This window comes from Ciconia boyciana, chromosome 2 (genome assembly GCF_034638445.1).
Source record: "Ciconia boyciana chromosome 2, ASM3463844v1, whole genome shotgun sequence".
Classification (NCBI taxonomy): Eukaryota; Metazoa; Chordata; class Aves; order Ciconiiformes; family Ciconiidae; genus Ciconia; species Ciconia boyciana.
Window position 1 is genome coordinate 158,396,349 of NC_132935.1, and position 26,802 is coordinate 158,423,150.

Genomic DNA, 26,802 nt, shown 5'->3' on the forward strand with positions numbered 1-26,802 from the left:
AAAGTCCATGGGTCAAGATGGATGCGTATGAGGATGCTCAGAAAGGTAGCTGATATCACAGAAAGGCCACTCTATCTTCTTTGAAAGTTGTGAAGATTGGGGGTTGTGGCTGGAGGAAGGCCAGTGTTGCACCCATCTTCAGAAAGAGCAAGAAGGAATGCTCCAGGAAACTAGAGGCTGGTCAGCTTCACTTTGATCCCTGAGAAAATTATGGAGTGTGTTCTCTTGGAAGCTATTACTGGGCACGTGAAGGACAAGGTTATGACTGGGACTAGCCAGCATGGATTAATCAAGGGCTAATCATGCCTGACCAACCTTATTGCCTTCTACAATGAAATGACAAGCTCTGCGGATTAGCAGAGAACAGTGGTTGTTATCTACTTTGACCTAAACAAGACTTTTGACATGGTCTCCTGTAGCATCCATCAATTCAAGTTCAGACGTTTCAGTCTCAGTGAGTGGATTAGTACAAGGGTGAAAAACTGCCTGAATTGTTGGAATCAAAGGGAACTAATTAATGGTTTGTACTCTGCCTGAAGTCCTGTTATGAGTGGAATAACATTGTGCAACTGGCAATATTTGCTAGAAAAGCAGAAAATGTGACAGCCAGACAGTGTTGGAATTCATGACCAAGATGTACCCCTGTGTCAGCGCATTGCATGGCTGTATAGATGCTTGCTCATATTTTAGATGACAAATCTGCTTCCTTTAAAAAAGAAATAGGAAATGAAGGTGGAAGACTTACTGCAACACTGAGCTCTTTGCAGCATGCAGAGAGAGAAGTAAGGAGGTCTTCAATCTGCAGGTGTGCCCAGAGGCTCTTGGCATAGTGACCCTGACAGGAGACTTCAAGCCTGTCCTTAGGGAGCATATTAGGGTGAGGATGATAAAAGAGACACATTTCAGGGACAGGAGAAAAGTATCACGTGATGTTGGGACTCCAGGTAGTGCTCCAAGACAGAGCCATGCTGGAGGAGGCTGAGGCATAGGAAAGCCCTCAGACCACTGCAGTTTCCTAATATTTCATGGTTCCTAGAGGAGTGTAAAAGGAAATGACACAAAACCAATGCATCATCATCCTATCTTTTTCCTTTTGGCAATGTACTAAGGCTCACTTCAGGATGAATCGTTTAAATATGTATGAATTTCCTCTCAGAAATCTGAAAATTTTCTCTCCCACCACTCAACTCCATCATAACGACCTGTGCTATATAGGCTTTTATTATACCATTATCATCTTTCTTTGCTCAACAGAGCACAATTTGGAGTCTGTTGTAATAAGTCCTGTTTCAGATGATGAATGGTCCACAGCATTCATCCAAAAACTGTCACTACTTACAGGAAAGATGTTTCTGAGTACACTGTTCCTACTGTCTAAGGGCAGTCACGATTGTAAGTCACATTCTCAGTCCTACCATGTCTTCCTCAAATGTCAAAAAAAAATCTCAGTTAAGTTTTGATCTCAGTGAAATCCATGGCAAAATTTCTGCTCTGCATAATGATGGCAGGATTTTCTCTTCACATCTAGAAGTAAAAGATCATGAGGTTGTCAATGTTTATAAGGGTTTAAACTTCTGGGGTGCTGCTAGCAGTTTAGCTGTGGCACCTTGGACCAGTGCCTCCCGTTGCTCTTCACGCTGTTATGGTGACACGGCAGAGCTGCCAAACTCCCTGGGCATCCCTGGCTTGGCTATGTTTGCACCACACTCCAGTTTTCTACATTTTCTGAAGTAACCATACCTATAAAGGAATATAACTCTTGCACATGTAATAGAGTTTTGCTTTTTAATGACAATCTGTAAAGAAAATAAATAGAATCAAGAAAATAGGCAGAAAAGATACAGATGAAGAATGAGTATGAAGCTATTTCCCTTGCTACAGGAGTCTTACTTCTGCCTTGTGCTGTGGCAGGGCAAGTTGAGAACCTGTAATTGTGCTCGCTGACAGGCTGTCTCGAGAAACAAGCATTTGATTGTGATCATCCTTGACAAAGATATAGGGCACAAGCACCCATGGATGCCTAATTTATGGATTTTTATCTTGTTTTATAAACTGTCTGTAGGGTTAAATTGCTGAATAGGAAATGCAAAGTGAGCTGGAGACAAGGTATTTGAAAAGCAGAACTCAAGGAAGGCTAATAATAACAACTATAGACTGAGAAGATCAGAGAGCTAAAAGACTACTTCAGCTAAATAAACAAGGATGCCTCTGACCTCTCTGAAATTCAGTAGGATGGTTATCAGTCTGAGAAATAATGCTGCTTTATCAGCCCATTTTTAAGTGGGCCCAAAATACCAAGTACAATGAATTTTTAGATGTATTTATAATAAAGAAGCCTTCAGTTAATCCATTATTTTATTGTTGTGCACTGATTGCTGCTGTTTTCTCAAAGGTAGCTTCTCCTTTTCCCAGAAGAATTTCCTTTACCTTTCTTCAGAAAAAGGTGTTAGCTGAGCGTAAAAAACCAAAATGGGGTATTTAGTCCAGCTGATTTCTTTAGCTCTATAATTTTATTTTACTTTTACTTATTTCTTTTTATTCTGAACACCCCCATGGTAGTGTTTGATTACAAATTCCAGGCTGGGGTGAACACATTAAACTACCAGTATTTATAGAAATATTTTTCACTGCTGAACCATGGGATGAAATGTAGTGTCACCGAGTTTGGACAGTGACACTTCAGGACAGTGAGGAATTTCCATCTCTGGCAGTAGGCTGCTGGGTGACTCACAGCAAATCACTTTTATCTCAGTGTTTCACAACTTTCCCATCTCATATGGAAGACAAAGACTTTTACTGACACAGCTATTGCTGTATAAAGGGGATGTGTCTACATTATGCAATCTCTTTCCAATCACAAAGCAGAAGCATCTCAGTGTGACTTTTACGTCTAACTGAAGTTGATGCACAGCAGTTATATTTTGAGTGAATTGAACTGAACGCCTATGAAAATATGACCCTATAAAATCAACAGGGTAAGGTTCCCATTTGACAGTGCCCATATGGAGCACGGCAGTGAAATTGGTGAGGCACAAAACAGTTATGACCTCACACCAAGATTCAGCCCTGAATCAAATTCTGAATTATAACCGAAACATTATGCACAGAAAACTATTCTTCAAATTAGGTCTAACAAAGCCATAACACCAAGCTGTTTGGAGAGAACTTACAAACACGTAAAAGAATTTCCCATAAATTCATATTTATATTTGTATACTATTATTATAACCACAAATTATTCAGACAGCTTTGCTCTCATCAGCCAGGTAACCAACACTGTGCCCAGTTAGCAAGTGCTCAAACCAAACTGCAAAACAGGAAAAAATGCAAGCTCAGTAGGGAAAATATCCTTTTTTCAGAGTTGAATTCTTAATAAAGTGAGATTAATTGGGCTGTATTTAGATGCAGGCATGCATGGGGACGGCTTCAGCTCTGGGACTCAGGCAGACATGCTCTGATAGCTTTAGCTGCAAAATGTAAAATGTTATGTATAGTTCCTACTCATTTATTCTGCCAAGGCTATCATTGCCATGGCAGATCAACAGACTGGGGCATGTGTCCAGCCATCCCGTCTCTGCCAGGCCCAGGGAGGGCAGAGCGTGCCAAGATGCAGCGTTTCACCTTGGCAGCTCAGACCCAAACACATACTCTGCTCTACAGCAGTAATTTCTGTGAAAAGAGTACCAGCTGCAACTATTATTAGCAACACCTTACATCTTAGGTTCCCCCAAGTATGTGCTCTAGACTTTGCCAGGGAGCTTGCCTGTCTGTAGATCAGATGCTAATTATATGAACAATGGCAAGAACTGTATTAATTAGAAGAAGGTATTTTAAAATACATTTAAAGAAAAAGCTAATAATGGAAGCAAAAGATACTTGTCTACTTGTTTTGTTTTCACTTCTCATAAAACCACTTTCTTTGGTTCTCTAAAAAAAATTTGTTGAACATATGTGCAATGTTCCTTCCCATACTGGTACATCTTCAGTTCATACAAAGGAAGACAATTTTTTACAGTGTCTCAATTCCAGATAAAGACTACTCCAAACAGATTCAGTGAAATCACCAAATCAATTTATATTTCCTTTATTATGATCCTAAACATGCTTTGGAGATTTGGAAAGAGTTGTATGGAGAGCTTTTTTGGTGGGGTATTGTGTTTCTGTGGGGGGTGGGTGATAACCAGAACAAAACAAAAAAATTATTTGATTTGGGTAAATACCTAAAGAACAATTTTCTGTTTTCCTACATCTCCTTGCATTATTTCTATTTTAACTAAGTATTTGGTCTCAATTGTGCTTTAAACTCTGTTCTGGCCTTTTCAGCAATTAGTTCTAGAAAAATTCAAAACAAATGATAATCAAAGTAAAAATATCATATGTTTTGTATGTCAAACAATGTGTTTTGATTTTTTATTTTTTGGGTGCTTTTTCATTATATTTAACCAAAATTGCTAGCTGGACTTAATTTGGAAAACTTAACCCAGCTATACTCTGGAACAAGAAGGCTCAGTGATATAACTAATGTTGGGCTTGTGCAGAAGTGTAGGTCACTGCAGGGTGGCAGTTTAGTAACTGTCCCAGTTGATCAGCTGTCCCTTTTCTTTGGGTCAGTTATGGAGAGTGTTCATCACTATAAAATGAGAAATTGTTAATGGAAAATGTTTTTAAACTATATATGATGCCAGATGTGTCTAACTCAATTTCCCCAGGCTTCGTGGTTTTAGGTTTGTTGGCTCCTGCTTGGTTTTGTCCTAATTAGATATAACATTTGAAATATACATTTATATGGAAAGTACTGTCCTAATGGGCACATGTGCAGATGTCACTTGGAGAAAGAAATCCAAATACCGAATACCACACAGAGAATAATCTTGGTTTTCTTTTTCACTGTCTCCACATACATTATTATCTAGCACTTAGGTTTAAAATGGGATCAGCATCTTGAATATGACAAGAAAGTCTTGATTTTACTACAAGTAAAATAATGAACGTGGTCCTTTTGAAAGTCAATATTAAGTAATAATTAAAATAAAAGGTGAATAACATGAAAAGCTGCAAGTGTGAAAAAAGACCCAAAGTTAAATCCAATAGTCAATTTAATTGTGTTGAGTTTTGTCTAAGGCTGAAAACATGTTGTATAATATTAGCCAGTAGAAAAAATAGGTTATTTAAGTATTTTAACTTAAATGATATTAAAAAAGCAACCTCTGCCTACTCTATAAAAGTTATTTCATAGTAGTTTCTTTTTCATAGTCTACTGAGCATTGCAAATACAAGCAATATTTGTAGTTTGTATAATCTCTCTGGTCCAAAAGCCCAATGTGTCATATATCTGTCTCTGAATTACTACCCGGTTTGCTGATAACAAGCATAATGATAGAATAACTTGTATGTCCTTCTCAAGTATTACATTTTAGTTGAAGCAGGATTTAAACTCATTGGGGTCAGTTCAAACTTTCATTGGATCTGCTAAATATTCAAGGTAAAGGAAGCCTTTCAAAATATGAAATCAATACATGCATTTTGTGGCATCAGATGGTTGGTCTTCCTTTGATGCTGCTCTGCTCTTCTATCCTGAGTACTTCATGTTCCACACCAAAGGCGACACTTCACTTTGAAAAACTGGAGTTCAAACTGTGCATAGAAAACATATTTAGATACTCTGAGTGCTTTTCCCTTCAGATATATTAGGCTTTATAAAAACACTATTTTCCTTTAACTCTAACACTACTGCTGCTGAAATAATAATTTTAAAATGTGGCATAGAGTATTTTATGTACATAGTAAAATTGCACAAGTAATAATACGGTAGTTTAAGAGAATGAGGTAGATGGAGTACTATGATCGATATGATAATGGAAATGTATTTATACGTTGTAATTACCAAATAAGTAGTATATTTTGATTCCTTCTAATGAATTGTCAACAGTGCCTGCATTTTAATTTAGACAGGCTTATGTCTTTAAAGTACTCTACCTATAACTACTAATGTAATTTCCACAAAGTATTACAGTGCTATATTTAAAAGTTAATTTTATATTAATTATTATTTAAGTATTAATATCTTTGGATTTAATTTAAAGATTGTAATTGAATGCAAGGCTATAATGCATTATTAATGTCTATTATTTAATGTTATTTATAATACCAAACATCTTGTTGATATTTTTAAATAAGAAAATAGATGGGTAGATCATTATACAGTGCAAAATTAGGAAAATGAAAGAGATGCATCTTCTCCCTGTTATCTCTGTTTCTATTCCTTCCTTTATTGCATTTAGTTTCACAAGATATTGAAGATCTAATGAATATTCAAATATATGCAAATCCTATTCCAGCACCATACATCATACACACAAAACACATACACTTTACATATAATTACATCCTACATATATCTCTATTTTACAAGACCACGGTGCTTTTATCTGTTATAGATGAGTTTTTGTAGGAATTGCATTGACCAAGGAATTGTCCAGATACAAAATTACAGAACATCTAATTAAGTTGGCTATCAAAAACAAGAGATACAGCAACCTGTTAATTATCTTGCATTCATCTCCTCACCCATCCTACACGTGAAAAACAAGCCTCCTTTCTCCTTCATAGCTTCACTTGCAAGACAGCAGGATGTTCAGATTCTCATTCAACCTTTGGTGAAACTAATTGCTCAAAATTGCTCATTTTTTATGTGTGGCACAATGTTACCTGAAGGAGCATCGACTCTTCCTGCTATGTGACAATGTAATATAGAGAGCTGTGCTCTTTTGCTGGTGCATCCATTTATATGAATTCCCACAACAACCAAATCCTTTCAGGATAACCCTGGAGGCACATGTTCCTCCTGATAATTTGTCAACTTTGTCTGTTCAGCAAACTTTTTTAGGGGAGGAAGTTTTTTGTAGACCTTATCAGAAATTAATCAAAATTGATTCTTACAATACACAAAATTCTGCTTTTTTTTCCAAGTGAAAGTATAAAAACTGTAACATTCCATTATTTTGAAAACAGGCTGCTGAGTACTGAATGAAAAAATTCATCAAAGTATTTAATATAACATAATTGCAGCACAAAAAAAGCAATTTAATGACTCAGAAGAAAAAGATGCTGTACCTAGTAGAAACTGTCCTTGATGTTTTAAAATAAATGAAATATTGTACAACTACCATTTTAACTCTTGTATTCTCTTGCTAGATTAAGTCAATCTTATCACTCTATGTCAGTATTGCTCACTATTACATTATATCCTGGATTATATAAAATAATACAAATATATGGATGGAGAAATAACACTGATTTTTCTTTTTTTAGGAGAAAACCCAGACTTAATTTTGAGTTTGAAACTACAGTCTCAGAATTATGGGAAAACACCACTGTAGAATTTTGCCTTTCGTGTTACAGCCTGGGTGACTAAGTCTGTGGCTAGCAGAGACGTCCCCTTCTTTCCATCTTGATTTTTTACCCATTAATTCAGTATCCCCCTTCCTCATGAGATCACCTACTTATTTCTGTATCAGGCAAATCAGTTCCTTGAATCTTTGCGGCAAACCCCCAACTGCTTTTGGTATATCATGGCTGCACATCAAATGGATGGTGACATTTTATTTACATGTGAATGATGTCTTTCTGAAAGAGGAGGAAGTGCTCTCTGGAAGTGCCTCTCTCTCTCTATCAGCTATAGGGAAAGTAGGCAAGAAGCTTTTACTAAATGCCTAATTTTCAGATGTCTAAAACTGCATTATGAATCCACCTTTGGAATACAGAGTGCAAAATATAGGGAGTAGCCAAACCTAATGCAAAGTCCTGGGTAATTTTTCCTTTACCTTCATCCCTCTTTGTTTCCATGGGTCCGTCTCTCTTCCTCCTCTACCTTTGTGTCATCTGCCTCATGCTTGGCAGCAGTAAAACTCAGTTGTGTCCTTTAATCGCCTGCCATTTATGCAGTGACATTATACTGCTTCGGGAAGAGACCTTTCTTCATACTTGAACAACATTACATATTATTCCTTTTCTTCTATTTATTTTTTGCCTGTCCTAATATTATTGCTTTATCTAAAAAACCTTTCCTTTTATTTTTTCATTATTCACATAATGTTCCATTTTTTAATCTTGTAAATCTCTCCAGTTTTGCTGTCATAACCTTGTTCAGCACTGTTGTGATGACCGTGCAGCTTTCTGTGCCACAAAAACTAAGCAATAAAGTCCAAATGTTAGTTTGCTTTGAATTTTCCCAAATTCTTGTGTTTCTCTTCTTCACTCTACTCCAGTGCTTTTGGGCCATCATTCATCAGCTGAACATGTCTTGAAGTGCTCTGCTGCATAAGAACAAACTGAAACAGAAGTAAAAATATTTTGCTGAACCCAGGTCTGAGAGATCATGGTACTCCTGAGGACAGCAGCCTTTGCTCATAAAAATATGCAGTACCTATTTCAAGTGAGGGTTTATCAGTATTTCAGAAATGTCAGGATGGAATTAGACAGTCTCTTGTGAAGAATCGCTGTCTTTAAAGATGTTATATATATATTTATAATCATAGAAAAATTTAAGTCGGAAGGGACCTCGGGAGGTCATTGGGTCCAACAACCAGTGTAAAGCAGTGCCACATCTGAAATTTGGCTTCTTGAGGCCTTGCTCCACCTGAATTATGGAAATCTCAAAGAAAAAACAGCTTCTCAGGGCAGCCTGTCCCAACAATCAATCATCACTTACTCACTAAGAAAACAGTTTTTTCCTTCTGTCCAACCAGAATTTCCTTTGTTGCAATTTGCCTCAAGTCCTTGTGGTTTGAGCTTCTGCAAAAGTCTGGCTCCATCTTTTTTATAATCCTGCCCAAGTAGCAGTCGGCAGCAGTTAAATCACCATTTAGACTTCTCTTCCCCAGGCTGAACAAGCCCAGCGGTCTCAGCCTCTCCTGGAATTCATGCTCCAGCCCCTTCGTGGCCCTTCTCTGGTCTCTCTCCAGTTTGCTGATGTCTTTGTTGTGCTGTAGACCTAGAACTGGAAAGAAACTAAAGAACTATCTAACTAAAGAACCTGAAACTATTACAAGAGTCAGTCACCAAGTGAAAAATCAGTAGCTGCAAAATGCTGCATCTGACTATATAAAGCAAAATGCTGGTAAAGTTCTGCAAAGATGAAAAAGAACAAGACAGAAATGCCCTCCATCCCCACAGTGTACAGCAAAGCAACAGAAGGGCACCAGGGAAATTCAAATTATGAAACATTCTTGATGAAATATTAATAAAACCATACTATGGTCTTAATTGCTATAATTTAACACCCTGTATGGTATAAATATTTTAGAAACATGGTAAAATGGAACATTAAGAAGGGGTCAAGGGATAATAATATACATTAATCTTGATTGGCGGAGATGTATACCTCATACTTAATTTATGTTTATACTACTGTTCTGTATTCATTTTTGAAGAGTAGTGGGTGGAATAAGCTATATGTATATATCTTATATTGAGACATACATGTTATGTGTGTATGTGTAGATTATTGTAGGTATTTATAAAGTAAAGGGCTCTGGAGTATTTTTTATATATATATATATATAAAGGAATTTTAAAATGCTTTCACAAGAGCATCCTCTCCTTTAGAAATCAGTCACGGATCTAGCAGTCTACAAAAGCAAGGGGGTCAGGAAATATGCAAAACACTTTCTCACAAAATTCTTTCCTGAGGAAGTCATTATCTGTACTGCCCTTGTAAGAGCCACCTTTCTTTCTCAGTAGCAAATATTTCTTCTAAGGCTGGTTTCCATACATTTGCATCAAGGGGAAGCTCTGGAAACAAGCCTGCGCTGTGGCCACGCTGGCAAGGAGGGGAGAGCACTGCAAGGATGGCTTCATGCGCAGCCTTAGGTGTACTTTACAGCCTGTCTTGGTAGGAGAAAGTCTGCCTGCCAAATGGAGCAGTCAGAGAGAAGTCAGAAAACATTTCACCGAGCTTTTAACTCTCCTATAGATTTTCACCCCATAAGGAAGCTATTGTGCTAATTTTTGCAGAAAATAGCATGCAGAAATTGCTTGAAATTGCTGGCACTCTAATAGTGACCTATGCCCATGTATGCATAAAGCGGATAGGCATTTCATTTACATTTATCGTAAATTGTATGCAGTAATGATTTCTATGTGTTAAATTGCATAATCCATACAAGTCTGACAGCCTCATAAAGGCTGTGGGCCGATGTCCTCTTTTGAATGCATCAGTGCCAATGAAAGAGGTTATCGTACCCTTGACAGAGGTTACCGCCGTCTTGTATCTGCTGGTGGAACTGCTCTTGTGATCACTCTCTAAACTATGTCAGTCAAAATTTACCAGGTAAACTCAAATAGTTTAAATAGCAGATTTTTTTGCTGATGATGCACATTTTGCCAAAAAAGCATGAGGGGCTACTCACAAGAGTTCGTAGCTGGCATTTTGATGGCCAGTGAACTTTTTTACCAGCAGGGCTAGCTCCTGCTACACAGTATTAGTCCACAGCCTCACACTCTGTCAATTCATCTATCTTCTTTCGTTCTAAGATTTCTGCAGTTGCTTATGATTGCTTAAAAAAAACCCAGCATGACAGAAATGCTTTTCTTTCTGAATGTAGGATTCTTCCACAAAGTGCACAGAGATCTGAGATACAGAATGGCATTTTGCCCAATGAGAGGTTTATAATCTGATTTATAATCCACTCGGATTGAACTGGCACCACAGGGAGTGGGACAGTCGAGGTATCGTTTTTTTACACTTTGTAGGGATGTCCTAAAAAATGTTTTCATAGGATTCTTAGAGGAGAGACGGTGCCAGCAGAAACTCATGCCGGTAAGTACTGGGTTAAGCCTACTGCAAAAGAGAGCCCTCTCCATCACACCAATTACAGAAAAGAAAGCTTTGCCTTTGCTTCCAGCACTTCTGGGAGAGCTGATCAGAGTGCCCTTTCCTACCATTTCTCCTTATTTTAAACCCTGCCTGTAAGTCTCTTCTGCTCCTCTAAACAGTGAAATGCTGGAAGTGCTGCAGCTTTTAAAGGATTTATAAGACTTAGCTGATCACATCACTTCCTGTTCCAAAAAAGAAGAGAAAGCATGTTGTGGGCATGGATGTTGCTTTAGTATTCTCTTGTCGTGTTGCCTAATATCAATTCCTCGTTATCTGTATTCCTCTCTCTGTAGCCATTTAATGTCTCCAGTTGTTTGGTAGATATAAGCTCTTTTGCACCGGAACCACCTTTTAGTTGTGTGTTTGCACAGTGTCTTACCCATAAGGATCCTGGCCATGAGAAGAATTTGTGAGTGATGTAGTAATAATCATAATATTTTGAGTATGACTTCAGCAGTTCTGGCTGTCTAAAGTAAGGATGACGCTGGGGAGGGGAGAAAAAACATGTGGAAGCACTCACTGGGGCTTTGAATTTCTGGTAGCTACTGAACAAGCTCTGAAGAAAGGTCTTCAGAGACCAGCAATAGAGAATTTAACCTTTCCCTGTAAAGCTGTCCCCAGGATCTGCAAAGTAGCCATTCTTCACACACTTAGATCTTTCCTGTTAAATCCTCCTTCTCCTCATTCCCATCCAATGTGCATACCTGCATACACACATGCACGTGCAAATTCTGTCAATGCATTCAGAACCCAGTCATCCCTGTAGGCAAGCATTTACCCTCCTTATTTTGCAGTTCACCCATCCAAGGATAAGCATAATGCTTTTTTATGATATGATTAAAGTTTATTTTCTTTAAAAAATATTGGGCCTATATTTCTGAACTAAAAGCAAGCTTCACTGAATCTTCCACTTTTTGCTGATTTTAAAGAAATTCTTTTAAAGGTAGCAAAGTATTCATTAAGCAGAATTATGAAAAATTATTGTGAGAAATGATGGGCAAGTTAACATCATCCCTGTTCACTCTCACCTGAAAGCTTTATTGTGACTTCTGTTACTAGTGGCATCCTTGGTAATAAATATTTTCATTTTATTCTGAGGGCACAGCAAATAGATTTTGTTAGTGAATGACCTTGTGCATTAGCTGTGTTATTCATGATTTAGTGAGCCAGTCAGTTGAAATATTGCTAATGTTTTCCCAACTCAGTCTTGTTACATTTGTGCCATGAGGATGACATTAAGTGTAGTTGTAGATGAATAACAAATAATATGGCTTGTAGTTGTGTTTTGGATCATTAAAGAAATGAACCTACAGGGTACTGTTTTATTAACTGAGGAAATGACTGAAAAAAAATGATGGTTCTTGAATGTGTATTTATTAAAAATAACAACAGTCTGGCATGCTGAGAATTAGTGGTAGTGCCTCTTAAATTTTTCATATACCAGTGCAAACACACTACAGTGTCCATCCAAAAATTTTGACAGATTTTAAATAAGGGTAAGAATAATTCATACATTTCAGGCTGTTTATATGAGAAGACTCAAAGTGGTGCAAGCAGGAGAATGCTAAAAATGTACAGCATAACAAAGATGGGGACTAATAATTAGAGGACAATATGTGTATTTTTAAATATTATATATTATAATATCAAAGAGGGTCAGCGTACCCTCAGGAGGAGTGGATCGCTTCTTTAAAAGTGCAACGACTGTTCTTGGTTTTCTTTTCCTGAGTCCTTTGGTTTGTTTTGTGTTGAAAAATAATAGAAGCTATATAAAACGTAGCTGGTAGGCTTCTGGAGAGATGGTCTAGTTCTTTCCCTTGCCCCAATAACACATCATCTGTTCTAAAGAAACCACACAAGGTCAGTTAAATTCCAGATAACTGGGTTCCCTGAATTTCTACAAAGCTACAACCATAAGTAGCAAGTTCTGGATCACTTCAATGGTTCTTTCTGCTTATAAACCACCCCAGTTAATATTGCTAGAAAAGGAAGAACAGGGGAGAAAATTGTATTTTAGATACTACTATTCCTGGACACTAGGTAGGTAAATATTTTTGTTCCCATTTAGGTGGAATAAAACACAAAAAGGAGATAACCTGAGTGGGTATCCTGAGGGATCAAAATGAAGTATATGGAAGGACAGAATATGGAAACAAGCAAAAAGCAGATACAAAACTGGAATATGTAGCTATCCTTGAAAAGCTGAGTAACTGCTATTATCTGTTTGATTTTGTTGTAGTATTGTCATCACAAGAAAATTGAAGCAATCTGTTGAATTCTTGACTATAAATAAAAGAAGGCAGCAAAACTGTTCTTTTATAATGCTATTCCAAAACCCTGTCTATTTAAAAGGAAAGAAAAGAAGCTGTGGTCTTAAACTCATTTTATGGAATGTTACTTTCCACTGTGGTCTTAAACTCATTTTATGGAATGTTACTTTCCACAGTGTTGTGAAGGTGAGGAGGCAAAGACTTCCCTGCACTAAGAAGGGCTGAGAGAGATATAGGTGGTCCCTCTTACCCACCCATCCCCTGGGACTATGAATCTTGCCTTCTAATTTGTAAATGTTAAGATTAAACATACGATGGTGAACTTTAATGTTAAGCTAACTGGGACTTTAAAAAGTACAATTAAAATGTTGATCTAGACATTAACAATCAGCCCAGAAAGAAGCTTGCTGAAAAAAATTGTCTGTGCTCGCACCAGTAGTCATGTCACTTTGGTCTACTTGAATGTATTCTGCTCTAGCTTCAGCTCAACATACCGCAGGTTGTTTTATCTGAATTTTCCATACAGAGCTGAAACTTGTCAAAGAATATTTATGTGAACAAATTTTGATGTGAAAGGTGGAATGACACTTCTTTTTTCATTTTCTGCTAACACTGGCTGAATTGGTACACCTTTAGCTATAAATAATGGATAAGTGTTTTAAGTATGCAAGCAAATCGTTACACATGCATGTGCTGCACTCCATCAAGCACTGTGCAGCATTGAATTATCACTGTTAAAATGGTCAATAGTATTAAAAATTGTCACTGTTAAGAATTCATTGAAATATATTCTGTATTTGTAAAACACACATAGCTGAAGCATGGTTATTTTTGTTATTAGTACTCAAAACTCTTCTATTGATGTACATCAACTTCCTTATATTATTTAGGAGAATATTTTTGATAATGGGTTTCTGAAGCTCTGCAATAAAGTATTTAGGATAGATAAAAGTTTTTCATTTCTACAGTTCTAATTCATAAAAACTGGTTTTGGTTATACTTCAAGAACAGAACCATCACATTGACACCACACCTTGAAAGGTCTAACGTTGGCCAGCAGTGGGAAGACAAAGATAAATTCAAGTAAAGTGAATTCCTCTAGAGACGTGGCATTGTCAGCCAGACTGTTTTAGAATCATAGAATCATAGAATATCTCAAGTTGGAAGGGACCCGTAAGGATCATCAAGTCCAACTCCCTGCTCCTTGCAGGACTATCTAGAACTAAACCATATGACTAAGTGCATTGTCCAGACGCTCCTTGAACTCTGACAGGCTTGGTGCCTTGACCGTTTCCCTGGGGAGCCTGTTCCAGTAACCAACCACCCTCTCAGTGAAGAACCTTTTCCTAATGTCCAATCTGAACTTCCCCTGACACAGCTTCATGCCATTTCCTCATGTCCTATCGCTGGTCACCAGAGTAAGGAGGTCAGCACTTCCCCTTCTGCTGCCCCCCTTGAGGAAGTTGTAGACTGTGATGAGGTCACCCCTCAGCCTTCTCTTGTCCAAACTGAACAAACCAAGTGACCTCAGCTGCTCCTTGTAAGTCTTGCCCTCGAGACCTTTCACCATCTTGGTCACCCTCCTCTGGACACAGTCATAGTTTGATGTCCTTTTGTTGAGGTGCCCAAAACTGCACACAGTACTTGAGGTGGGGCCACACCAGTGCAGTGCAGAGTGGGACAATCACATCCCTTGACTGGCTAGCTATGCTGTGCTTTACTGCTAAAGTATTTTGGAGCTTGTATATGTATGTTTCTTACAAAGGTTTGCCTGTGGGGGGAAAAGAAATTTGATTGGTTGACCCAACAGGCCCTTCCAGGTCTATATTTATATATGGTGAATAAATTATACCTGTGTCAGGATGGGGTAAGTCAATCTCTGATGATACTTATTTACTTCTCTTGACTAGTGAGGGAACCTTGACTTATATCTCAGTTGAGACAGCAAAGTTAGTAGAGATGGATCCCACCATTAACATAGAAGCTCCAAAGAAATTAAAAAAATGTTATTTCATATATCCCAAACTCTTTTATCACAATTTAAATATCACATTTTAGAATAGCAGTGTGGTCATTTTAAAGGACAGTTAAGGGAAAACATACAATTGAGCATGTATTTATTAAATAAGTAAAAATAAATCAATGCAAGCAGTCAGGCAGAAATAATGTATTTAAAATACATACCTAGTCTATGCAAACAGACAGCTACGTGAGGTCCTGATGTATCAGGTCTTTGCTGCTCTATCCTTGAATATTATCTGACCATGGGACATTAAGGACGTGGGAGGTAGATGGTTTAGAGAGGGGGAAGTGACATTGTTTTAGTGAATGAGTCTAAAAAAATATACAGCTCTTGCCAGCTACTCAAGTATGGGCCAATTTTTCTCTTACAGCAATGTGCAGTGCTGCTATTTGCCTGACAAATGGATTTTGTGTGTATTTTTTGAACAGAATTAAAGACAAACAGAAATGGAAAATTCCTTGATTGTATGCATGGAGATTTGACTGTCTTGTACCCAAAACTGAGAATGCAAAGGTGCACTGGGAGTGGCAAACATGGCCTGAATTTCCATCTGCTGGTTTTATTGGCTAGAGCAGGTTGTAAAGGATGTATGCCCTCGAAATTGCTGGAGATGCAAACGATATTTTAAATTACTCCAGGCAGCAAGGTACTTCATCTGAACAGATTGAAAGCTGAAATGTTGATATCAGAAATTAAATTAATGCACGTGAGATTGAAACAATATCTAATTAAAATCATTTGAAAAATGACTTGAAAATTGAATATGACATAATATTTAGCAGGCTGTCGCTAGGACAGCTATGCAGCTTTGACTTTTCTGCAATCGTTTTCATTCCAGGCCTGGCTGCCACTTAACTAGAAATTACACGTGAAGCAACTATCTCACGCCATCACCCAGTAAAGACTAGAAGACAAAGTACCTCTTGCCTGTATCCTGTGTACTTGTCCTTCAGTAATTGAATTGTAGAATTTAGTAAAGGGATCCTTCTTCTCTTTGGACGTGGCCACTTGAGTTAGTCATTATTGTTTCAAGCTGGAGCATTTTGAATGCTCATATTGTGTTTTTGACTTATTTACTTGCAGCCTGATGCTACTCCTGCCCAGGGAGAGGAGTTAGAGATTCACAGGTTGTAGCTCCTGGCAGGAGTGCCCAGGGCTGGGGGGAGCCTAGCACAGGGTCTCCGCACGCCACCCTTGTACACATATGCCAAAGTCAGGGAGAGTTTATCTTGTATTCCAGAAAGTCTATTCTTCTGAACATCGTGGTACCTAAGTATCTAATTCAAAGTTCATTAAAGTACTTTTTAATTACTTCCAACAAAGGAAAGTGAATGAGGTGGGAAAACCTACGTAACATCAGGTTGTTCTGTGGGGAAAAGAGTGCTGAACCAACAGTGTTGTTTTCCTCTGTCCCATTCTCAGTTAATGGTGTGAATGCCTCAGCAGTTTCAGGAGATGCATCGACTGTGCAAAGGCAGGTTTACTCTGGGACTGTGTTCTTCTCAACAGGGAGAGACCCCAAATATTATGGGAATCCATTTTCATTGAATTGCAAGGGACCATAGTTTTAGTATCTGCTGTGTATATGCATGTCACAGTGCCTGGGTCTGTCAAAAGTAAAGGCAGCCTTTCGGGTCCACCCTATGAAGTAGCTTTCCATATAATCTGGGGGTTCTTTGTAGGGGAGGAGAAAACAAAGACTAACTTGATGTAAACAAATACAACATCTGCTTGTGTTAGATTTGGGAAAGGTGTTAAAAAGTTAAAAGCTGTCATAAACACTTACCATCTCTCTGGATTTCCTTTCCTCCTTTTCCCTTTCCTTTCCTCACAGAGGGGAAAATAAATGAAATTCTTCTGAATGTGGCTCTATGAAAGGAGCTTTGCAAAAAGCTGTTGGGAAGAAGATGGTTGTTGTAGAATTCATCTGACAACCTACAGTAAATCTGAATTAATTGCCCTCCATCACTTTATTGACTGGAGGTCCAGTCAATATAGTTAGTGAGCCTAGGGCATGAATTGGCTCATTCTAAAATGAGCATGTAATAGAGGTCAGGGGAATCATATGTCTGTAAGTACTTTTTTTTCTACATTTAATTAAATACAGCACACCCTCCAAGTCAGATTCACAGCAGAAAAATAAGGTTTCCTTGTGAGTGACACCATCTTCCCACATCTACTTTTCATATTTAAGGATGGTTTCTTCTCTGGAGCAGGTAAATCCTGCAGCAGCACAGGAGACAGACCCAGGAAGCCTCCTGCAGAAATCATTCCCTCGTCCCGCTTGTGCCAGTGTGTGCTCCCACGAGTAAGCTGGAGGGTGCGGTTGTGCTTGGCAACCTGCTTTATGGCAAACCTTTGTAAACCACTCATTTTTCAGGGCTTCCTTCTTCCAGAAGTGCTATAATGAGACTGGAGGTCTGCTCGGAGCCCTGTTTAACTTGCTTCTCCTAATAACCGATGGACTCTAAAGTTAAACCTGCCAACTACAAAACTAGACACTCAAATTCCTGACTATGCCACTGACAGATAACTTTGCTAAAGGAAATAAATGTTAGCCCTCAGAAAACACATCAGACCTCCCTCAGGTTAGTGAAGACTATGAACAGTGACAATCCCTACCCTTAAACACTCAGTAACACCCTCATCGTGCTCTCTAATAGAGCAAAGCCATTAAGTTGTCCCCATTGTAATTTAGATCACAGAAGAGACTTCCACAGATTCTTTCAGGTTAAAATAACTGGTATACAGAGAGTAGGCAAAATTATTCCACTGTAGCTACGTGCTTAATTATATGGAATACTGCATAAATTGTCAAGTGCAAAGAATTATTCTGATAAATTAAAATACTAATTAAATAGGCTATTGCAGAATTTTGAGAACATTATAGGGCTCCGCTTCTTCAGGTAATTTGCATATCCTTCATCTAGTGAATTTAATTTAAAAGCCTCCTTTTTTGTGTGTTTGGAAGCCCTTTTTGTTTCAGTGGAAGATTAAAAAAGGGATTTATATGTTGCTAACTGGGTTGGTTTTTTTTTTTTCTTTGCTTTCTTTTGAATAGCTGTTTTTATTATGCCTCTTTGCTGATGAGTTTGTCAGTTCTCCACTAGTATTTCAGGACTTTAAGCTGTGGCCATAAAAAATCAACTTTGGTGGAATGTGCAATATACCATCTTACCCAGAATTATCATTTCCAGTTCATAAAATTTGCAACAGAAACATCATCTGCTGTCTATTCGTATTGGAATAAAAGCTAGCAGGTAGTACACTAAAATACTTTTAAAAAATTTAGGCCAACTTTCAAAAGATTAGTAGCTTGTTCTTAATATCTGAATTTATTTTCCCACCACTTCTTCCTCATCTATCTATAGGCTATTGACTATGTTTTATTGTCTTAAATTCTCAATTACCGTTATAGATAGAAAAAAAAAAAGTAGTGATATTCACTGTTCAGCAGCTTGAAGCAGCTGCTTGATATGTAGTTGATGCTTCAGCTTCAGCACCACTGTTTTTGACAGAATTTCTTGACCTTCCTGAACTGCTTGTGGAGTTCAAGGTTAGCTAAAACACGCTCCTGTACACGCCTGGAATGAACATGCCGGAGACTGTCTGCTGTGTCTCTCTCCGCAATCTGACAGTGCCTGAGCTTGACCATTTTCAGGTTATGATTTAATCAATAACACGTCGTGCCTTCATGCCTCCTAATTTTGGCAGGGTTTACGTTAGCATGGCTGTCAGAGCTGTCCTTTGTGTTTTAGCCAATATCAAGGGGGAAAGGGGGGTGTTAAGTAAACTTTTTTTTGTTTTTTAATATCAAAGCTTCAATAATTAAAGTCTGCAGGAAACCTATAAAAAGGAGGTCAAATATGTAATAGTAATTATAAAATTCAGTGATTCAGCAGACACAGTATTTTCTATTAACTGTTCGTGTGGTAGGAAATTGCACACTGGGATTTAAGCCTTGTTGTTTACTTATACCCATTTATTTTGCAGCTACTCTGTTGTGCAGTTCTTTTTATCCTAAGCTACCAAAGAATCATTTGTTGGACCATTCAGTTTCTTTGAAGGAGGCTGTGGAGCTTTCTGTTCTTATAAATCTCCTAAATTTTTGCATTTGTTAGAAATCTGCCTTTAACATGTATACTGGGTGTGAGGCGGTCAGTGTGGTAGCATGGCACACCTTTGCGATGAAATGGCACATCCAAAAGGGAGAATGTTGTTATGTGACATGGCAGGTCATCAGCCATCAGTGAAGCAACATAGTCCAGAGTCCATCTGAAGGCTGAAAATCGAGGTTGTTGGCAAAGATTTACTTATTTTTTGGAAACTCATACTGCACGACATATACAACACAGTGAAAATGTAGCCTCAAATCGCATGGTCCAGGCAACTTTCCTTCTCATGTAGTCCCTGTGACTCTGGATGGAATAAATATGTTTGTGAACATGTAAAGCTTGGCATAAGTATTAAGTATGTGAGTATTGTATGCGGTTTTTAGGCTGTCACCCAGCAAAATATGCGTTTAAGCTTTCTTAGCTTGGGACTCCATGTTCCTATCTGTTTAATCGGTAGCAAACTAAAAAGAAGCAAAAATAAAGTAGTGTGGGTCTAAAAGGTGGACAGAGCTTTCCTCTCCATTTAAATAATGGGTAATATCCAACCCTTGCTGAACGCAGTCAGAAAAGCTTCTCTGTATTAGAATTGCTTGAGGTTTCATTTCTTGAGTCTTTGCACATACAAACTCTTACCAAAATCTTTCCACATTTTGGATATGAGGTGAGATTGAGCCCTAATGATATGACTCACCTCTGAAATAAATGTGAGTCATTTGTGTTGCACTTTGGACAAACTAAATAAAGTATTTGTTCACAATAATATTGCTTCTGAGAATTGTCTGCTGCAATCTGAACTGCTTTGAATATGTTTCAAACAGCAGCAATTAAAGAGTATTTTTCACAAATGAAAGAAAAATATATTAATTCCTTTAAGTATTTTTATGTAAATTTACAGTATGTTCTAGCACGCTTCTTGTCCTTTCTGGTAGGAATGTTTCCTTTAGGCAACTTAAATTGAGAGGCTGAGTCTATCCAAATTGTGTCCGTAATCAGAGGAAAGAGATAGGTGCCTGCAGATGTGTGTAAGACATGTGGGGTGACTCATCGTATTAAATGTCCATCCCTTTCCATTGACTGCAGAGAGAACCTAGATGACTCACTTGGATTACATAGTCAATGACTAGACAGCTAAAGGGAGGAGAGTTTAACAAGGCTGCAAGGCTTCATTTCTACTCATAAATAAATTGAGCCAGGTGTCTGGGTTTTAGCCATGAGTCCAACTGACACGGTTGGCATCTAGAATGTTAAAGTCTTCCCATCCAAAACCTGACCCATACCCCCAGCTGGGAATAGTCTCATCGTTGTGCTGTCCCCAGAACTGTGGTTGGGCATTGTTTTGTGAGAATACTAGTGAGCAGACGCCAAAATCATGTGAAGACGATAGTAATGACTTAAATTATGGGCAATGGTAAGACAGTGCTCAAGTTCATGCCCTTGACATGCTTGGGTTACAAGTATAGATGTAGTCTTAGTGATTACTGCCTCAATTTTGCATTTAGCTGTTTTATGCTGGATTACTTTATTTTTGTTTTGAATGCTTTTACTGATATAGAAGCGGATGAATAGGGAAAATCCAAATTTTGAAAAGTAAAATATTGTACATTGCATCCTGATGTTGTGAGATAAACTATTTATCTTACCTGTTAGGTAACAGTCTGTCATTTGTTGCAAAATGTCCTACGCAGTGACAGTGCTGTTGTAATGGTAAGGTGCTGCCCTGCTCTTCACTGCAAGGAAGACAGTGGGAAGTTTCCACTGAAGATAACTTTCCAAACATATTGTGTATATGTGTTAAAGTTGTGTGCTACTGTGTATACAAGGGAACAAGAATTAGTTTGGCTTTCTTTTTCACGTAATAATGAACAATTAATGGTGTACCTATGCATTCAAAAAACTGACAAGCAGAGTTGCTATCAGGGAAAGATATTCCATAGATGGCATGGGTAGGAACTGTCATGAATTTATTGATGGAGGAAAGAAGGTTGGTTATACTGTAAATGCTGCAAAATTGTGCATATTGCAGCTTTCCCATAACTCACTCAATCTCAATTTTCCTTACAGCCATAAACAAAGAGAAGCTTGAAAAAACAACTGGACTGAAAATTCTGCAGACTGGTGTGGGGGAGGTAAGTGGCTTGGGGGCATTTTACACTCTCAAAAACATTTTAATTGTTAGTTTTTTTAAGAAATCCTGGAGCTCATGAACGTTTGTGAGCTACCAGTCTGATAGTGCTAAGGGCCTTTTTATGATACAGTTGCATCTGTCAAAATACAATCTGCTGCACAAATAGCACTGTATCCCACAGAGAAAAAAATACCATCCTTATGAGAAAAGTGCAGCCAGCTTTAAGAAATGCAGTTTTTTGCTTTGTTGTATCACAGGAACAAAATCCCCAAAGATGAGCACAGAAACTGAAGTCGTTGTATTACTCCCCTTGGTTTCGATGGAGTGCTATCTCATCTAGATCAATGAAAGTTTAAATTTGGGGTAAAGAGACTTCAGATGTTAGAGAGAATCTGACAGTGAATGACTTGCTTATTTTGGATGTAACTTGAAACATAAATAAAACATGTGTCTGTTATTATGGTGATATCACTAAGCAAAAACTCCACTAAGCACTTCATCATTTATTAATAAAGATGATGCTATCTGCGAAGAACCTTGTATGAACTACAGTTGATTGCTAATTCTCGTGCTAATTTTGTGTACACAGGGGTTTTTTTTCCTTTTCATTTAAGTAATTTTGCTAGTGGTGAATGCTTACAGGGCTAGACAAATGCCTTTTTCTTGTGATTACATTATTCTCAGTATTAAGAATAATGAATTATGAACTTGTAATATACTGAAATAATTTACTTTTTTTTTCTTTTTTAACTGATTTTCATTTTTTATATTTCTAATTTTTATCAGTTCATGCCTAAGAACTTAACTTGCCAGGATTTCTGAGGTTCTTTGTGTAACTTTATTCAGATTATTAAAAGACTTGGTCTTGAAGAGGTACCAACACTGAGACCTGCTGAGATGCTCAGGATCAAAGCTGTAAGAATTAGAATTTGGAAACAAACATAGGTGAAATCACCAGAAAATGAAAGCCAGCACCTCCCCTTAACTGGAGCTGATTTAACCAGTTGAGGTTCTCAAGGATGCATAACCTCAAGAGCTGGGAAGTGTATCCTGGAGCATGGATGTGCACCTTGGGCTGTGTCCTGACTTCAAGCCAGAGTGAAGCTTGCATTTGTGCTATCCATAAACCCTGGTTTCTGCTAAATAACAGGAGAACCAGGACTGTGGCACAGACTACGGAAGCCACATTCAGTAACATTTTACCCAACAGGACTCCTCATGCTAATGAAATACCTCCATATATTTTGTCCGATTCCAGTCACTGAATGGATTCCAGTTGGCTTAAAAGGCAGCTGGAAAATGAAAGCCCACTTCAGATGCTTACTGTTAAATGAATTGTTATATGTAGTCAATGGAGAAAGAAAGCACTTTTGGATATTTGAAATGCAAGCAGTTGTCACCTGTTAAATGCATCATTAATCCACGTTGTAGTAATAGGGTTGTTGTAACCATGGTAGTCTAAGGATGTACTGGAGATATAGCCTCGAGGACTTCCTAGCTTTTTTAAGACCAGCTAATAGAACCGGAAAAAAATGGACAAGTTCTTAGGCTAGAGATCTTCTCAGTCTGGTTCTTGTGCTTGGTTTAGTAAAAGTCACTGCAGAACTCACCTCCCATATGTTTAGGCTATCATAGCTTTTAAAAATTCTGGTGATACTACTTGGATTAATAAAGACTTTGACAGAAGGTTGTACTTTACACTTTGCCAAATATGTATTTTTAGAAGGCAAAAAGTGAAAATGAATTAACCAAAGGGGAGCAGACATTTCAGCCTAAATATATTCCAGGCTACATCTGAGATATGGTGATCAGCAGCGAAAGAACCAAGTGGTTTGGAACATTAAGGTGATGGAAGAACGTTTATTCAGCTGCTTATATATTTTGTTGGATGTGAATTCTCCCAGCTGTGTACATTCCCCTTTCTAAGTCTTATCAGATATGATTGTGTACATAATGAATACATTTCTGCAGTCTCACCTACATGAAAAATAATGGAGTCCTGTAACCAGGCTGTGTCTTTGTTGATAGGGTATCAGATTCAGGCTATTTCAGGTTAAATCTAACTATGTTAATCCAGTTTTGCAGTTTGTTTTTGATTCATCCTGGTGTTTAACAGTGTTAAAATAATAGGTAGTATATATTTTAACATAATGAAGGAGCCTTTTGTTGAATAAGGATTTCTTTTTCTTCACACTATAGGAATGGAATTATGTGTAATGGTAACTGTAAATCAAAGTCAAGATGCTCGAATCAAAAGTACTTAGAAAAAACTCTTTAGTTTCAGAATGAGAAATGGCCATTTTGTTTGGACAGTAGGTCAGATTCATGACAAAGTTAATGGATATATAATCTTCACTTGCAGGACTGTAAAATAAAAAGGATTGATTTTGCATGGCAAGTTTCATATCTGAAATAGCTCAAGAGAAATATAGCTGAGATACTAGTGGCAAATGGAGCAGCTGTATAAACAGATGCAGGAACTGTTCTAAGCTCAGCAATAATTCACGTATTGCTCTGGACAGTGGAATCTGTTTTAGGTGTTGATCTATGATAACAGGATTTGTGCCTCAGTAAGACATATGTAGACACCAATGACTACCCAGGCCTTGGGTGTGGTAGAAGGAAACTGTCACTTTCTCTCTGGGGAAGAGAAATGTTCCTCAGAGCTCCTGAATCTCTATGTATCTATCTATCTTAGGAAAAGCGTTTCAAAAGCAACAACAGATTATAAAATTCACACCAAGCTTACTGAGCCGTTCAGTCAAGTCCAGGGAGGGCTGATGAATTCCTTTTATGTCACTGCATAAACATGTGCTGTGTAGTCATTAACAACACGGGTCTGGAGTTTACCAGAGCTACAATACAGTTCATCATCTTTATGTCATGTAAAAGATTTCCACATCTTCAGTGAGTTTTTTGGATACAGCCGAGGGTAGCTGCATTGTGTCAACTTAGGGTAGGCTCTGCTTTAACAGGATTACAAATGAGTGCCTTAGCTGCAACGTAAAAAGCTGCTCGTGTCAGGACGTGGACTTAAAAGTTCTATACATTTCATGGGAAGGTTGGATGATATAGCGCAAAGCATTGTCTGGACTGTGGGTGAGCAGAGCTTCTTTCAGGTTATTGCGGAACAGACCCTTACTGGTACTTCCACAGCACATCCTTTCAACATCTAACATTTGCCAGTAGAATATTCAATGGTCCAGGGATCCAGAGAGTTGGATGGGAGTTTGATGTGCTGCGTATTACTCTTAAGGTGCTAATTGTTTTGGCACCTATCTTGTTTGTAAGAAGGCTGTTATACCAGAGAACCAGGAATAACTCTGCTGTAGAGAAAACCAACGGCCATACTGAAATCCTAAGGATGTGTGCATCGCTGTAGTACTGACTACCTCTGGAATTATATTTCCTAAGATGTTTATTTTCTGTTTGGAGTTTTCCAGCACCTATAACAGCTCTAAAACTCCTATACAGTAGCCCTCCAAGATTTGTTTGAGTCATTGTCATACATGATGTTTGTGCCAAACAAATTCATCATGAGCTTTTCACACCTTGGTTATTCAGATACGGTGAAACTGCTGTTGTCTTTGAGGTATTTTCTTTTGATCTCCCACACATGAAATAAATCTCTGAAGTCCTAAGGTCATCTTCAGAAGTTCAAGAACCTCCTATAGTTGAGTGCATGTGAGGGTATGAATGTAAGTTTTGTGTTATCTATGCATATACTTGCATAATACCGTAAGAGGCATAGTACTGGTAAAAAGCCTGAAGAGCTAAACAGCATTTAAGCAGGACCCATAACCCCATTCTCCTAGCTCCCAACTTGATGTGGACCACTGAGCTTTGCAGAAATAGGAGTTAAACTTGTTGTTCTGCATAGCTGAGCACCCTTAGGAAATCTTGGGGACAGCTTTTGGTCTCACATGGAGGGAAAGCCTCCTTACCAGCAGCACGGCTCCACCTAACTCCTGCTGAGTTCAGGATTCAGTGGGCTCGGGAGCCCCAGTCCCATGCAAAAGTTAGTCCAACTGGACTTGTGCCCAGGAGCTGCTCTCCAGCCCAAGGGAGCTCAGCAGGCACCACGAACCGCAGCCCCACACAGGGTAACCTGGAGTTCCTTCCACATCCTTTAGGAACTTAACCACTTCTTTCTCTTCATGTAAGCACTTTTGAATTATAATAAAAGAGCAGTATTTTTTAGTTCAATTCCACTCTGAGCTTGTCTGTGACCAGAGGTTGTCTGGTTCAAGTCCAGCTCCAGTTTAAGAAAATTTCAAATACGGGTTCAAACGCAGTTACTATGGCATGGAAAAATAACTGTTTATCTAGCTTTTGGATGAAATTTGTTTTCAACAACAATCCCAATATAACAGGTCAGGCTTTCCAGTGGCTCAAGAAAGCATAATGATTCAAATCAGGTTTTGGAGGCTAAGAGGCTGTGATTTGAATAATAAATGATCTGAATCAAGTCCTGAAACAAACTGAGGGAATGGCACTGTTTCTGTCTCGAACTGGTGAAACAGCACCCACCCTGGAATACATTATTTTAAATGAACTCTTCCAATTCCCCAGTAGACCTACACAAAATACACTCATCACTGGAATGGTGTAACTTTGTTTGTAGAATTTGAATCATGGTTCTCATATGGCAGACATAAGAATTAGAATGGTTTTCTAAACCAAATGGAAATAACCTAAAATATATGCGAAATGAACACTTTGCTGTACCTCTAGATGTTCTAGATGTTCTAAAATAGAGCAGTGATATTTTGACATGTTTCAGGATATTATCATTTAGAGATATTTTGATAGGTGTAGAATTATGTTGATGTTGCATGAAGTGATGTTACTACAATAAAGAAAGGAAATCTGCATTTTAAAATTCTAGTGAAGCTAGAGGACATGATAAGACAGACTTTCCAGTGATGTGCAAGCCTCTCTGAGGCAGGAGTCAGATTTCTAACTTATTATCTTCCTTAATGTTGCCAAATTTTGTCATTAATGTCTGTGTATCCAGATATCACCCAGAATGATATTGGAAATCCATAAAAAATCGGAGTGAGTATAGAACTTGACAAATCATTTGCAATTGCTGAAGAATAAGGTGTCAGCTTTTTTCTGATCTTCTCCGAATACTAGGTAGAATGCTAAGGGTTGGCTTTGGCTTTTGGCTTGTAAAGACCAAGTTGATGTGGGATCTACTCCAGCTGCCTTTCTCACAGTGACATCTTGGCAATCAGCGAATGCTCCTGATCTGGAGCGGGTATTGCGCCCAGAGGTACACTGGGACAGAAAAGGACGCTGTACCCAAGATCACTTAGCTAAGGTAGCTCTGATGCTGACCGCGGTGTAGGAACGGCAGCTGCGCATGTGTAAATATTCAAGTTTTAGCC

The 26,802-nt window shown here is 38.2% G+C and overlaps 1 protein-coding gene across 1 annotated transcript in view; it reads left to right on the top strand.

Annotated features, from left to right (window-relative positions):
* Nucleotides 1–26,802, top strand: part of PTPRN2 (protein tyrosine phosphatase receptor type N2) — a 680,315-nt gene that overhangs the window by 413,748 nt on the left and 239,765 nt on the right. The window contains 1 exon segment of the mRNA XM_072851628.1: nucleotides 21,346–21,410. Within this exon segment, the coding sequence (XP_072707729.1) occupies nucleotides 21,346–21,410 (65 nt within the window).